Below are 16,307 nucleotides of genomic sequence, written 5' to 3'. Positions count from 1 at the left end.
AGTGTTTTTATTATGTATGGATCAACCTTGTGATGCTTCTAAATATTGCTCCTGTTAATATTTACTTGTTATGATTAGTTTCAACATGCCAATGAGAAAAGTCCTGTGCTTTGAGTTTCGCCGAATTTTACGTCACATCGAGTCGTTTTGAAAGCAATTGTTATGTTATTTCCTTCGTTTCTCTTTTTATGCCAAAATTATTATCTTACTTTCGGTATATCATTTGAGCTTGGACAAATATTGATACAAGAATATTATTCTTGGTAGATGAGCAATGTGAATATTTCTTATCCTAAAGTAAAATAGAACAATAATAACTGGAATGAATGAGACCGTTTTCGAACTAAATTATTGGATATAAATGAATTTGTTAGTTCAATCGGTTGTACTATACGTCAAAATCACTCAACTGTGTGCTGCCTTGATGCTGGTATTGGTGGCGTCTTTGAATTGAAATATTCGGCATAATAAAACTGTAAGTAAAAAAATATTGTCAATATTTCACTACATTTTCATGCCTCATTTGATATTCGATATAAATGTATCAGAGTTTTTCGCATTGGTTCGATTTTAAACTATTTTCGCTAACTAGAGGAATCAAATCGTTATCGTAAATTCTATAAAGTATCAGATGCCTTAACCCAATTACAGCTGAATTTAGATTCAAACAAAAAATGTGAAGTTTTCATTAGAATCTGAATAAATCATTTGATACTGTGGACCATAAAATTCTTCTGAAAATAATGCATAATATAGGTATAAGTGGTTTAATTTATAACTGGTTTCAAAATTATTCAATGAAACGAAAGCAATATGTCTATAATGGCGACAAAATTAGTTTAAAAAAACAATATGTGGGGTACCGCAAGGATCAACACTTGGACCGGTTTTGTTTCTTATATATTTCAATTTTTTGGCTACAGTTAATGTATTTGGTAAGTTACAAATGTTTGCTGATGACACTACTTTAATTTACAATGGAAATAGTGTACAAGAAATCAAAATTAATATTTCAAAAGGCCTTGATCAAATATCTTCATAGCTTCAATGCCATGAAATGACTGAATTTTCAGAAATCTTCATATATGTTTATATCAAAAAGATCTATCGAATTTTATTCAAAATGAGAAATGTTGTACCCCTAAAATACATTGAATTGACTAATTTTTCATTGGAATATTCCATAATTCAATATCCTATATCAGTATGGGGTTTGGCAACAAATTTCAAAAATCAATCTCTTCTAAAAAGATACCCCTCTCAATTTGATTATACATTTTTTTCAGATACCTACAATGGGTAGGAATGTGGATAAATTTTTTCTTCTCATGTGGAAAAATGTTCTTCTTCAGTATCGAAAACCACTTCAAACTATCGTAGAAATCATGGCAACTGTATTCTTCTGCCTCATTCTCGTGTATATAAGAAATGGATCGGACACCAAGTTGCGTCAGGATATAGTTTTTCCAGCCTTCTTGCCAGTTCCAGTTGAACGAAACCTTAATGATACAACGGTTGAACAAATCTTTAATGACACTCTGGTTGAACAGGACTATAATGATACAATCGCTTCAGTATTTGGTGTTCCTGACAGAAAAATATTAGGGTGAGTCATTCAAGAGTATTCACGATGGCAGTAGATTAGTGACAAAACTGATATCAGATTTAGAAGGGGTTGAATTAAATGGCAGGTCAGATGGTAAGTCATCAACTGAGTTTTACCTGAGACCGCAGGTCAAGGCCAAAAATTATCTGGAATGGGCCATAAAAACACCAATACATCTTGACGTGGTTTTTTGTCTCGATTAGTTATCGCTTTTAAACGACTGTTGTCTTGAAAATATTCTTCAATGTTTTCAGCTATAATATCCCAAGGATATTGATAACTAACGAAATAATTTTATCACAGTTTTCGAAAGCACGTTATTTGGTAACATCCCGACGCCGAAGGCGGAGGGATGTTACCTAAAATAACGTGCTTGAGGAAGTTGTGATAAAATTGAGTTATTCATCAATGTTCGAGGGATATTCGAGGGATATTCACAGTTATTAAAAGAACAATTCGTATAATGATATTCCGTTGATCTTGCTGTATTTGCCTCGGTTACTGCATAGGTGTTTCCACGCATACTATTGATTATTTGGTTATGATGTTCCTGATCAATATTCAAATAAGATTTTATGGAATTTCCATTATTGTGCCCAGTAATTTTCAACAATTGCTGTTCTTGAACTCCACTCTTAGCTAGTTGACTGACTGCAGTTGCTCTATTAGAGTGATTGGTTATTTTCCTCTGTTTCGTATCCAAGCCAATTGCTTCAGCAGAAGATTTCGTCCATCCGTTGATTATATTTCTACCCAGAGACATATTGTCATACCAGTTATCGCTTCCTGTCTTCCAGTGACGATTTGGCCTTAAAAATAGTCTATTTGTCTTGATATTTGTGCCTCGTTTTGATAATAATTTAATGAATAATCTGACAGGACAAGCATTGTTATCACTATTTTGAACTAACCATTTGCTAGAGGCGCAGTTCTTTGAACCCCCTTGACAGGTTTTACTGAAAATTGGATTATATTCTATCCTATTAGTTGGAGATCCATTGTTGTCCTTTTCGATATGAAAATAATCAACTAAGCAAGCAGCACCTTCACCACCTCTCCAAGCCAATTCCACCGCTGCTATGTGATAAAATTTGCGTAGGAGTCCTATAGGGGTATTTTCATCCCAAAAGTTTATAATTTTACTCATTTCATTTGAAGTTAATGGTACTGAGCTTGTTTTGCGTTTAGTGGGATCTGTTTGTAAATTTCTTCGTGCTGCGTCGGGTGCATTCCGCGCTTGTTTGAATGCAACACTTTTAAAGGGGTCTAGCATCATATTATACTCCTTGTAATACTTTTCTTGTAATAATTTGCTTGTTATATTCCATACGGTTTTACCAGTAGCCTCCTTAAACTCTGTGCTATCCTTTTTTCTCATATTAATCGCCCAATCCTTGAGTATTAATGCAAGCTCTTCGAGAGTACGATTTCCATCCAATTCATATTTTCTGGCGTCACAAAACTCCATAAATATTTTCCAAGTGTATTTTTTACTATTGACAGTATTTTTTGGTGTATTTTCCTCAATGATTTTGTCAATTGCCGCATCATTTTGAACACCAAAGCGAGGAAGTGACATTTTCGAAATAAATTGAATTACTGAAATGTCAAACAACTTTATTGTGTTGGTTGCTTAGCAATGTCATGACATAAGTGATAACTACCCGTGAAAACTATCCATGGGTAGTTATAAGTGTAATGATGGTTTCATTGGTTATTTCGACACACATGACTAGAAATAGACAAATTTGATAGGATAATTTTTTTGGCAAAAAATTTTCAGTAAAATAGTATTAAAAAATTTTTCCTATCTGGAAAAAATAAGTCTGAAATAACTAAATGATACTTCTCTTCTCCATACATTTCATTCTTAATGTTATCAATACTTTCAAAACAATTCAATTTCAAGTTATTTTCAAGAAAATGAATGTTAATTATAATAGTGGTAGTGAGCCCCCATTAGATATATCTGAGAAAGTAAATGCAATAGTATCTAATATTTTGCCGGCCAAATCCAAGTTAGCATATGAGAAAACATTTCGTGAATGGTGCGACAAGAAACATGTAAAAAAGGTTTCTGAAAATGTGCTTATTATGCTATTTTGAGATGAAATCTAAAATAATTAAACCTCCTACGTTATGGGTTGTCTATTCAATGCTCAAAAATGTTGAAATATACAGGGTGTTCCATTTGAAAAAATTGAGTTCCACTAATTTTTTCATGAGATCAAAGTATCTGCATGTTTTGAAGACCCTGTATGAGGCAAATGAAAATATGACTCGGAGCGAAGATCCTCATAGTATCTCCACTCCATTTCAAATTTGATCGTTTTAGTGCAAGAGAGTTCAAGATTATCAGCATTTATAAAATTTCATGTTTGGTAAAAAAAATATTTATATCTTCTAAACGGTAATAGATAGGTATAAGGAAATAGTATATGAATTTGTTGACAGAGTAATAATGAATCATAATATGATATTATATACGGGGTGTTCCATTCGAAAAATCAAAGAAGCCGCTACTTTATAGTAGAAGCGACAAAGCCGCTTCATCTAAAATATTTTGGGCGTGTAGGTCATATTGACTTATGCATACTGTGGAATTTTTCAGGTTGATCCGTTGAATAGTTTGCCAGAAACGGCTAATTAACACTCATCATGAAAAGCCCTGTATATTTATTCAAGATACTGATAACGAAACAAATTTATTCCATAAGATACATATATAGTCATAATTTTATAAGATGAGTAGTATTTTCAATATTTTTTATTTGTAGGTTGACTTAAATTTGGGTATCAGCGGTGTTTGTCGCCGTGATTGTTAAAATACCTGATACGAAAACCTATTGTGCAAGAACGTTTACTGTTTCAAATTCTGATCATATTGAGATGTACCATAAGTATAAAGCACTAGGGCCGCATCATGCAAAAAGTACCTAACAGATTATTATTGGGGGATGAATTGAATAGGAGAAATTCCCAGCTTGATTTCAAAATGGCTTGTAAAAAATGTGTAAGAGCTACATGGGTCACTGTTTTATGAGAAGCTTTGTAACTTTTCTGCAACATTACATCCATAAAACGTCAATGTGGCTGGAATATACACACATCGGAAAAGTCTAGGGATATTTTTATAACATACTAAATATCATAAAAATAAATGCATGAGGTCGTTTAATTTCGATTAAATTGGTACACTCGACCACCCTGTAGATTTCTATGGGTTGAACAAAGCCTGCAAAAACGGTAACTAATCTTTTATCAAGTTTTTTACAAACTGTAGGTTATCGGCTGAAATGAATAATCTGAAAGTGTCGAGTTTGTACATTCTATGCAGTTCTTGCTCAGCAATTAAACTGGAAATATTGTGCTTTAACATGGAACGCCATCACTTACCATTGGCTGAGAAGAATATAGCTGTAGGGCTTCTTCAAGGTGGCATGCGACAAAATGATGTAGCTCTTCGTTTCGGGGTCTCCCAAAGTGTTATAAGTCGATTGTGGCGGCGTTTCCGTGAAACTGGCAGTCCAGCCGAACAACATCCAGGGCGAGGACGCGCTACAACGGCAGTTCAAGACCGATTTTTGGTCTTAACCGCAAGAAGACAACCGACAATCACAGCACCTGCATTGGTTAACGTGTTGCAGCAGACGCACCGGGTAACCATTGGTCGTGATACTGTCAGAAATCGTCTGCATGAAGCAGATCTCCACAACAGAAGGCCACTTAGATGTCCACCTTTGTCGAGAGGCAATCGCGGTAGAAGATTAGAGTGGTGTCAAGAACATCAAAACTGGCATGCAAATGATTGGGCCACAGTTTTATTTACAGACGAATCCAGATTTGGATTTCATCCAGATTCTCGTCGAGTAAGACTGTGGAGACGACCTGGAAATAATGAACGTTTGAGACACGTCCAGGAAGTCCATACATACAGAGGTGGTACAGTAATGCTATGGGGCGGAATCATGATCGGCGGCAGAACCGATCTCGTTTTTCCAAATCGCTCCCTCACAGCTTGACAGTACCTCGACACCATTCTTCTACGTATCGTCCGTCCGTTTGCTGGTGCTGTTGGTGAAAACTTCCACCTAATGCACGATAATGCTCGTCCACATGTCGCGCGTCTAGTGACTGACTGGCTCACCAACGAAGGAGTTGATGTATTGCCATGGCCAGCACAATCACCGGACCTGAATCCCATCGAGAATGTGTGGGACATGCTTCAACGAAGAATTACTCCGCATATGGGGAACATTCACACAACGTTTCAATTGAGAGAGCTTTTAATCGCTGAATGGGCAAATGTACCTCAACAAGACATTGACAATCTCATTTTGTCGATGCACGATAGATGTAGGGCCGTAATAAACCAGCGTGGAGGCCAATTTTTTTTGTATTATGATTTTTTTTTCGGGGTGCCAAAGAAGAGCCATATTTTTTTTAGTTTTGCTTATATGCGCACTCAGTATTTTTGACCATTCAATAAATTTTGTTGTAAGTTACATTCGTTTAATAATCACCCGTCAACTTTTTTTCCCTAAAGCGATCTAAAAAGAAATTATTGCCAGTTTTAAAAATATCCCTAGACTTTTCCGATGTGTGTATAATCATATATAGAAGATAGTTTGAATAACAAAATTGAGATTTCTTAAAAATTATTGAATTATCCATATTCTTCCAAACAAATTAAAATATTTGTTTGAAGGTGATGGACAATGTTTCATGATGAATTTCACCAGTTCGGACTCCCATTGTCTGATATGATATAAAATGATTTGAAATCCCTGAAAGAACTATTAAAAAAATAGAAATGAATAGCAGAAAATAATAATTGTATTGAGCAAAAAAACTTGAAATGAAATAATAGTGAGATAAAATACAAGTAAAAATGAACAATTGAACAATAAAATAATAACAAAAAGTTAAGAGATTTCAAGCCAAGTAACTTCACGTCGTTTCGATTGTATCCACAATCATCTTCGGGTCATGACTGGACTAATTTCTCTGAGAGATGACTATTTATGGGCCATTCAAGTACTTTCACTCATCTTCGCTTTCCTTTTTCTGCTTCACCGGTTTAGTGGAAGATGGCCGTTTGGCTGGACTTGGACATGATTATTATTTTCAGCTATATATTCATTTTTAATTTTGTTATTAGTTCTTTCAGGGATTTCAAATCATTTTGTATAATATCAGACAATGGAAGTCAAATTAATAAAATTCAAATTGAAATATCTGATAAAAGTGTGGAATACAATTTTCAAGAAGTATCTAACGTTTCTGATTAGCAGCAATATGGAAAATTTTCTAGAATTTTTGTTGAAAGTAATTGTTCAAACTTTGCTATCAATTATTATTTCAATAAATGAAATTGTTTTATGATGAATAATCAATTGAAAATTGACTTTGTTAAAAATGAATCCTTCAAAAAATAATATATCATGTTCAGTTTGTCAATTATTTTGGCGGTAAAATTTTTTTTTCACAGTAAAAAATAGTAAACATTTACGCATCAATAGAGATGCAGAAATATCAAGTTTTTTCAACAGTTGTACAAAAAATATATTTGATTACCTTTTCAAATACCGAATGCGTCATTTATAATCGATGATATAAGTACATCGCTTGTATTTCAGAACATTTTGAAACCACCTATCATATTTCTTTTTCAGGAATTTCGAAATTTTGTATTCTCCGCAAAACAATCAGTTTGCCACTGTGATGGAATACTTCAACTTCATTTTCAAGGAGGTGAAGGCCTTCAAAAACTCACATGAATTGGAAGCCTACTATGTAAAACATTCTGAAAACACCAAATATGCTGGCATCGATTTTGGCGATGAAAATAAAAATATATCTAACATAAACGACATAAAAAAATTGGATGTATCTATAAGGTGAGGCGACTTTTCATTATACGAGGTTCGGCTATTGCCAACACACGTTTTCATAACTGTCATAGTATTTGTGCAGTAGCAGTTTGAAACGAACATGTCTTTTTCTCGTGCCGAAAATCTGTGACGAAAAACAGGAGCAACGTATCAATCTCAAATTTCTCATTACATTGGAAAAAACCCCGACTGAGTGGTATAAATTGTTGAAAGATGCCTATGGGGACAATTCTCTATCTCGTGCGCGTGTTTTTGAGTGGTGTAAGCGCTTCAGTGAGGGCCGAGAGAGCAAGGACGTCCAAATGAAAATTCAAGGCGCGGTTGATCGTTTCTATTGTCATCAACGGTATCGTGATGACTGAATGGGTTCCAGAGGGTCAGACTGTCAACCAGACTTACTATACGGCGAGAACGAGGTCGTAAGAAACGGTCCGAGTTGTGGAAGAACAACTCTTGGATTTAGTACCTGCCCATAAAGCGCTATCTGTGAAGCGGTATTTGGCCGATAAACGCCCGTGCTCGAACACGCGCTATACTCGCCAGATTTGGCACTATGCGACTTTTTTGTGTCCGAAGATAGAATCTGCTTTGAAAGGGACCATTTGAGTCGATGGAAGCGATGAAGCAAAATACGGCAGAGCTCCTACAGGCCCTCACCAAAGAAGCTTCCAGCACTGCTCCGATCAATGGAAAAAACGTATGGAAAGGTGTGTGGCGGGAGGAGTGGAGTATATTGAAGGGGAGCATTCGAATGTAGAATAATTTTTATAATAAAACCACTTTTCGTAACCAGTCTCGTTATTTAATAGCCGGACCTCGTGTTTTTTCTCGTGATTTTAATATTACTCAAAACAATCTCATCAGATGCAATATAAACTATGAACACAACTATAAGGACATTTTCGAACTTAAACTTTAAACTAACAATGGTTCAGAAAATTGAATCAGTTATTCAGAATGAAAACCTTATTATCATCAAGAAAGACCCACCGAAAAATAGTCAAAATGAACTGAAAAATTTTCTCTCATATACTAAAATCATTTTCATGGAATCAGAGAAACGGAGAATCACCAACAGAATAGAATGCGTCAGTTTACTTGAGAATGGTTTAATAAACAGAAACTGGTTGTAACATATAAAAATCTCAGTAGAAATAAGACAACAGTTATTTTCTTCAATATTCAATATTCAATATGAATTTCTACAAAGTAAATAGGTCATCAATCGAACAAGCTAAATAGATTTAACTAAAAATTAGAGTGTTTTTTTTGTTGCTTCTGTTATTGTTCAAATTCTCTAGAAGTGTATTTTTGCGGAAAAATACACTCAGAAATAATTGAAGTTTAATAACAGTTTGTTTATTCACTTCAAAATGAAATTAATCACAGATTAACTGTCGAGTTCAAGACTACCTATTTATGTTGTGTATAGTTCAGGTGATAAAACTAAACTACAAATTTGTATGTGCATTTATCAATGTTTGTAGATTTCCTGCAGAGCTACGAGCAATACAATATGGTCAGGGTGACTGGAAAACTAATCTCATTTATCCAATATATCAAACTGCTGGGCCAAGATATAATGGAATCCCGACCGGTGGAGTTCCAAGTGAGTAAACAGTTCGATTTTCTCTTTTCATGAAAAGCTGTATTGCGTTTCAATTTCACGCTGAGTTAAAAAATCAGGAAAAAAAGTTGTTATTGATATTAGAGTAATTTTATTTATGTTTTTTTCAAATTGTTTTGTATTTCAAGTAGTAGAAAGTCAAAATAGATTGGATTTGACATTATTTGATGCATAGAAGTTAGGTTTAGATATAAACTGGAATGAAAATATGAGAAATAGATGGAAATATAATTATATATTCAAGAACATAATTATATACATAGTCAACATGTAAAAAGAGAGTGTACACACTGGAGAAATTTACTAGTAATATGAAATTCTTCAATTTCTTCTTGAATAAAATTTTTCAGTTTCAGGGTAGTGTCCATATAGTTTAGCATCAGTGAAAAAATATGACATTTGTGATATTCACTATTTCATAATGAATAAAAAAGTGAGTTTTTCCATGATGACGAAAACTGTTCCTATGATTTCAAAATACTACTTTGCTATTACCGAAGTGGCATCTCACCTCTGTACAACGTTTTCACAGATATAGAAATTGGCTTTTGGCTATTGTTCTTCTATAATTTATTTTACTTTAAGTCAAGTACCTACCTGCAGGTTTTATCATTCAGTTTTGAACTGTCAATTTTGTTTTTCTTTCATTTTCAAACCTTCTGGTTTCATTATTCGGGTTTGGAATGTCAATTTGGTATCTAGTATTTTAATATCCTGTTTATCATATCTTTAGATATTGTAGAAAACTTTTCTTCATGTGTTCAGATAACAGTTCAAGACCACTTACTTAATATTTCATTAGTTTAATTTTGAATAACATATTTTATGAATTTCACTAGTTCAGATTTCCATTGTCTATTTTAATATATGATTTTGAATCTCTAAAAGAGCAAATTAAATTAAAAATTAAAATAAATAGCTTGAAATAACAATTACTTAGATTGGGCAATAAAACGTGAAACGAAACTACAATAAAATAATATCAAGAAAAGAGAACCGATTTCTCATACACTCAAAAAAGCTAAGTGGCTGAAAATGTACGATAGGCGGACTCTTCATTCTTCGACATTATTTCATAAAGTTATTGTCAATAGAACACCTCCCTACCTCTATAAAAAAATAACTTATCGAACTGATATTCATAATGTGAACATCAGGCACAAAATGATCCATGTTGTTATATAGACACTCCATAGAACTATTCAAAAGGTCATTTACATATACGACAGCTGAATTCTATAACAACCTACCACCTTTCTTTCGGTAGAAATCTGTTTCCAGTCAGGTACTGCCTGAAAAAACACCTTCTGAAAAATCAATAATATCCGAATATATTTTATGACACATTGGCTATTGTAGGCCATAGCTGAAATATTTGTAGTATCCTTATGTTTGTATCGATATCCGCCTCATGAATTGAATGTTGTACCCGCTATCACAATTCAAATTTTATTTTAGGTCCTTTGTTATTTTTTTTGTTTTTCATCTTTTTCATTTTTTTTGTAAGGTGCAAGAGGAAAAATGAACTCTGTTCAATCTTGTATCCTATTGACAAATTTGTATGTTGTTTTTCTCCATATTGTATCATGTTATTTCAGCTGTCAATAAATTCATTTATTATTATTATTATTATTATTATAATAAGCAAAAAATCGAAAATTGAAAATGAATTCATGGATGTAGCCGTTACTACGTGGTAGGAGATCACATTTTTGTACCACTTGCATTTGTATGTATTTTCAGTCAATTGTATTTGTTTGGACAATGTCCTTGTAGGACAAAACTGCAGTAACGATAGTTACAAATACAAGTGGCACAAAAACATAGGAAGTTTTATTTTTCATTCCTCAAAAATTCATTTTTTGATTGTTCAATTTTCAATTTGTTGCTAATTTTTATTTTATTGATATTCAATTCTACGTTTCATTTCTTGATATAATTTTTATTTCAGGCTATTCATTTTAATTTATAATTTCATTTGTTCTTTCAGAAATTTTAAATCATAAATATCATATTACACACTGGAAGTTCGAACTGACGAAATTCGCCATAAAATATTGTCAACCACTTGCAAACCACCATATTTTATATATCATTCCAGTAATTTATAGAACATCAAGTGAGAAATAAAAATAAACCGTTCAATTCCCTGTAATAGATTAATCGCTGCAGGGGGCTTTGTTCTGACTCTCAATAATGTATGTTGACATTTTCCTCATTTTTCCTCATTAGTTGATATTTTCCATATTTTACATCAATTGAAAGACGTAATAACCTAGTATGTTGTCAAAACTATACATTCTTCTTTATCTTCAAATGTGTCTTTTTATTTTCGTATTGATTTTTCGATAACTTGCACTGTGAATTTTACTATGTTCGAACCTATTAGGTGGGTTGAAAAATTCGTATACATATGGCGCTAACAATAAACCATAACTATCGGAAGACACGTGTGCAAATTACACAACTGTCGGACTATTAGTTGGTGAGATAGAACACTTTGTGTTAAGCAAAATTTTGTTATTTTGAAGATAATTGATAAAAAGGAATTTCGAGTGTTGATAGAGTATTGCTTTTTGGCAAAAAAAAACGCTGTCGAAGCCAAATCTTGGCTTGATAAACATTAGAAAAGTCAACCGTGGAGAAGTGCCGAGTTTAAATGAAGTGGAATGAGCACCGAAGACGATGCATGCATTGGACGCCCCAAAGAGGCTGTTACCGATGAAAACATAAAAAAAGACCAAAAAATAATTTTGGATGTCGCGTCGCGTTATCTCATATGTACCGCTCTTGGTGGAATCAAATATGCCAAGTCATTTGAACACTTTCCTTGAAAGTATCTATAGAAGAGAGATACATCTCTAACCTTTCTTCGATGTTCCAGACTATCAAGGTTGTAAGTGATGTTCGCGTCTCCAATCAGGCGGATGGCTGTTTTCTGGATGGAATCCAGCAGCTTCAAGGTTTGTTTGGGGGCGAAGCTTCATACATGAGAACAATACTCCAAAGATGGTCTGATCTGAGCTTTATAAAGCATCAAAATTTGCTGAGGTGTGTACAGTTTTCCGAGCCGGAACAGTGTTCCAAGCTTTTGAGGAGCAGCCTTTGCAATTCCAGCGACATGATTGTGTCAAGACATATTGGTGTTTATTTTACCTCCCAACAGAATTGCCTGACCTGATATTATTATATCCGGTTCGGAGACATTTATCTTCATGGAGAAAGCTGATGTCTCGGTTTTTGTGGTATTGAATTGAACCTGGTTATTACTTCTAGATCCTCATTAGGATATTCGGATTCCTGCTGCCGGTGAAGATGTGCTTCCGCAGCCGATATCCCGGGATCCAAAGGTAGTGACGAGATATAAGTGTGCTGCCGTCAGCAAAGAAATACATAGGATTCTTGATTTTACCAATAAGTCGTTGATATACATCAAAAAAGAGTGTTGAAGACAATATGGATCCCTCGGGAACACCAGCGTTGATGGTGAACGTATTAAAGAGATATCCATCATCAGCCATTTGCAGGGAACGTCCTTTCAGGAAGATGAAAAAACACACAAAATGATCCGAAAAACCATAGCATCGAATTTTGGCCTGCAACCCTCTTGCCACACACGGTCAAGGACCTTCGAAATATTGAACGCAATAGCTCTCGACTCTCCATATTTCTCGTTTGTGTTATTCCTAATATGGGTGACATACGATAGAAGGTCGTATGTTGATGATCGCTCAAGATGTTGAGGCCTTCCAATTATTTGAGAGGGTTTACAGCTTTCTCTATGATTTTTTATATCACTGATAGCAAAGCGACTCGTCTACAGTTCTTTGGAAGAGTTTTCTTGCCCTTTTTGGGAATAGGCTGAATGCGAGCAATTTTCCACCAAGAAGGAAAAACCGCTTTCTTGTAAGACAGGTTGAAAAGCCTGCTAAATACTGGTGCGAGTTCATTTGCGCTCTTGTTCCGAGTATCATCTGCTGTTTCATCAAATTTTTCATAATCACAAGCGGTGATAGTTTTGCATTATATGCTTATTATCAGCAGTATATGTCGATCACACACTGAACACTGAGTCATGTGAAGAGTGGAGAGAGAATAGTTTGTCCCAAATATGGCTAGCGCTGTGTGTTAGTGTGAGAAAAAAGGGAAGTCAGACATACTGCGCCGTTATACGTTACGTTATCAAGCGTTTGACCCTTTCATGAGAAGTTATCACTTCAAAATGTTCTCTTATGTTAGCATACGAATTTTTCTATATTCAAAAATTGAAAGTAATTTAATTTCTGGTTATGGTTTATTACTATTTACGTTGATGATGTCCCACTAAAATATATTCGTTATTTACATTTTTTCAGATTATCACAAAGAAGGATTTCTGGGCATCCAGTACTTCATAACCGCATCTATAATTCTTGTTAAAAATGGTTTCACTTATGATACTATCAACACCAAAGTAACGGAACTAGAGAAGTGGATTGTTGACAATCAAGTTCCCGTTATCAACATGAAACGTTTTCCACATGCAGAATGGTATGAAGACCCTTTACATGAAATGCTCAAATCAACAATTGGAATAATTATAATGTTGAGTTTCGTATATACTTGCATTAACACTACGAAATCTATAACTACAGAAAAAGAAAATCAACTCAAGGTAAATGGTATTGATTATTGTTACTCAAATATATGAAATAATTAGATGTGATTCTAGTCAACTATTTAATCATTTCTTGTTGGGCCCTTAAGGGCTAATCACAGACTGCTTACATCAGTGTTGTATTTCAATTATTTGCATCCACGAGTGAGGTTTTGAATTTACTTTCTTCAGAATTGTTCTGAAACGGCATACTCAATGAACTGAGGGTTGGTTAACGTGAAATTTCTAATGACCCTGATTGGCGATATCCTCCACAGATTGATTTAAAGTACTTCCCTGCAAGTGGCTGTCGATGGATGTCTCTCGAATACTTTCACCATCTACGCTGGTGTTCCTCAAGGATCCATTTTGTCTCCAAATCTCTTGTTATTGTATATCAACGACTTATTGAAAAAAAAAAACAAGAATCCAATATATCGCTTTTCTGACGACAGCACACTTATCTCGTCATTACATTTCAACGGCAGCAGGAGGTTGGATATCTTAATGAGGATCTAGAAGTAATTTCGAATTGGGGTGAAATTACCCAAGTTCAATTCAATGCCACAAACACCCAGGCATTGGTTTTCTCCAAAAAGATAAATGTCTCCGAACCGGATTTAATAATGTCAGGTCAGACAATTCCGTTTTCTGCTTTGATAAGTTTGTTGGGAGTTGAAATATACACCAATTTTTTTTCGCACATCGCTGACAGTGCAAAGGCTGTACACACTGTGCACATATCAGCAACATTTGATGCTTTATAAAGCGCAGACCAGATCTTCTTTGTAGTATTGTTCTCATGAATGGAGCTTCGCCCCCAAGCATACCCTAAAGCAGCTGGATTCCACCCAGAAAAGAGTCATCCGCCATTGGAGACCCAAACATCACTTGCAACCTTGATAGTCTGGAACATTGAAGGAAGGTTGGAGATTTATCTCTTTTCTACAGATACTTTTACGAGAAGTACTCTAGGCAGCTTGTGTCAAAAAACGACAGTTTGCGGGAAGTTTTGCAAGCGTTTTGAAATTTGATTCTATATAGTATTTTGGGCTGCTGAACACGAATCTGAGGTTTACCAACAAAATTTTTCACGGGAAATATGTTTTTTTTGCAAATAACTCGAAAACTATAGATTTTGTGTAGAAAGATTACCGATACAAAAAGAAAGAAGATAAAATTTCCTACATTTTATGTCATTAAAGTTTTTTTTTACGGTCAACCATCAAGTCATGGAAGAACGCTAAAAGTGAGGAAGAACCCTCAAAACTCCAAAAATCGGGATTTTTGGCGATTTGACACAGGAATACAATATTGAAGGAATAACCGAGTCAAACCACTAGCAGTCATGAGCAGTGCAGTACGCGTAGGCAAAGAACTGGTCCCAGTGAGTCCCACTACTTTGTTCCAGCGCATTTCTGTCGCCAAGTATTCCACTGAGGACCTTCAAAACATTTTGATATATAATCTTGGGCCCTACTCCTTGTGTCCCTCGTTGACTGGGGATGCATGAGAAAAGGGACAGAGTCCACTTTGTAAAAGGCCTAAAATCCATCACCAACAAGCAGTACAGTGGCCAAGTGCAATATGCCATTGATGGGGGTTTCCTAATTCACCGAGTCATATGGCCAACAAATGCTCCTTATGCTACGATATGCGACAGGTACAGTCAGTACTTGGTTACTAAATATCCAGGGGCAATAGTCGTCTTCGATGGCTATCCCGAGGTTGACTGCAGTGGCACCAAGACAGCTGAGCGCCTGAGGAAGACGAGGACGCATGCTTCTGCTGACATGCTCAGTGACAAAACAATGATACCTACTACGTCAACAGATAAATTCCTATCAAATCCAAGGAACAAAAATCGGCAATGCTTTTGTCGGTATTCACGTCTGCTGGATTGCAGTACAAACAGGCAAAAGAAGATGCTGAGACACGCTCATTGTCACCACAGCACTGTCTTTGGCTGTCTTTCACGAGACAGTGGTTGTTGTAGAGAAGGATGTTGACCTCTTGGTCATTTTGATTTGACTCACCCAGGAAAACAACGTTTTCTTCCTGAAACCACATCCTCTTTTCATACGCTATGAGCGGGTGCGATACGATGTCTGCCCTCTTCAGGCAAGGAAAGGCAGAATTTTTTAAATACGCTTGTGAAGAACCCCAGCCTCGGCAACGTGATCAACATCTTCAAAAATCCCAACGCCTCCCAAGAAGCAGTAATCGTCGCAGGAGAACGTTTTCTGGTTTCCCGGTACGGTTACACAGGAAAAACCACACCCACACTCAACCACCTGAGGTTCATCTCCTTCAGCAAGGCAGTGTTCACGCTCAGCTCAAACGTAGCAGCTTTACCACCTAGTGCTGCTGCAGAGAGGGAGCACTCTCTCAGGTTCTACCACCAGGTACAGCACTGACTTGGTGTGGAAAAAGACCCTGAGGAGTGGAGTTGGAAAAAAGCGATCTCAGGCTTGGAGCCAGTGATCACGCTTGCCCCCCCAGCTCCCCCTGCGCTTCTAAAGCTGATTTCGTGCAAGTGTACCA

General features: G+C 35.5%; 1 protein-coding gene across 1 annotated transcript in view; it reads left to right on the top strand.

Moving 5' to 3' along the window:
* Positions 1-281: 281 nt before the first annotated feature.
* The window catches only part of LOC111511812 (phospholipid-transporting ATPase ABCA3), an 83,838-nt gene continuing 67,812 nt past the window's right edge, over positions 282-16,307 (top strand). Inside the window, exons 1-5 of the mRNA XM_074178879.1 lie at positions 282-475; positions 1,287-1,606; positions 7,282-7,506; positions 8,988-9,109; positions 13,483-13,781. Coding sequence (XP_074034980.1) covers positions 1,296-1,606; positions 7,282-7,506; positions 8,988-9,109; positions 13,483-13,781 — 957 coding nt within the window. The 5' untranslated portion in view covers positions 282-475; positions 1,287-1,295. The remainder of the gene's footprint in view (positions 476-1,286; positions 1,607-7,281; positions 7,507-8,987; positions 9,110-13,482; positions 13,782-16,307) is intronic.

The sequence above is a fragment of the Leptinotarsa decemlineata genome, unplaced genomic scaffold, assembly GCF_025532065.1.
Source record: "Leptinotarsa decemlineata unplaced genomic scaffold, Ldec_3_MD MMD2_tig00004307_RagTag_RagTag, whole genome shotgun sequence".
In the NCBI taxonomy this organism is placed as follows: Eukaryota; Metazoa; Arthropoda; class Insecta; order Coleoptera; family Chrysomelidae; genus Leptinotarsa; species Leptinotarsa decemlineata.
Note: the sequence above shows the minus strand (reverse complement) of the source record. Positions and strands in the feature narration are given on the sequence as shown.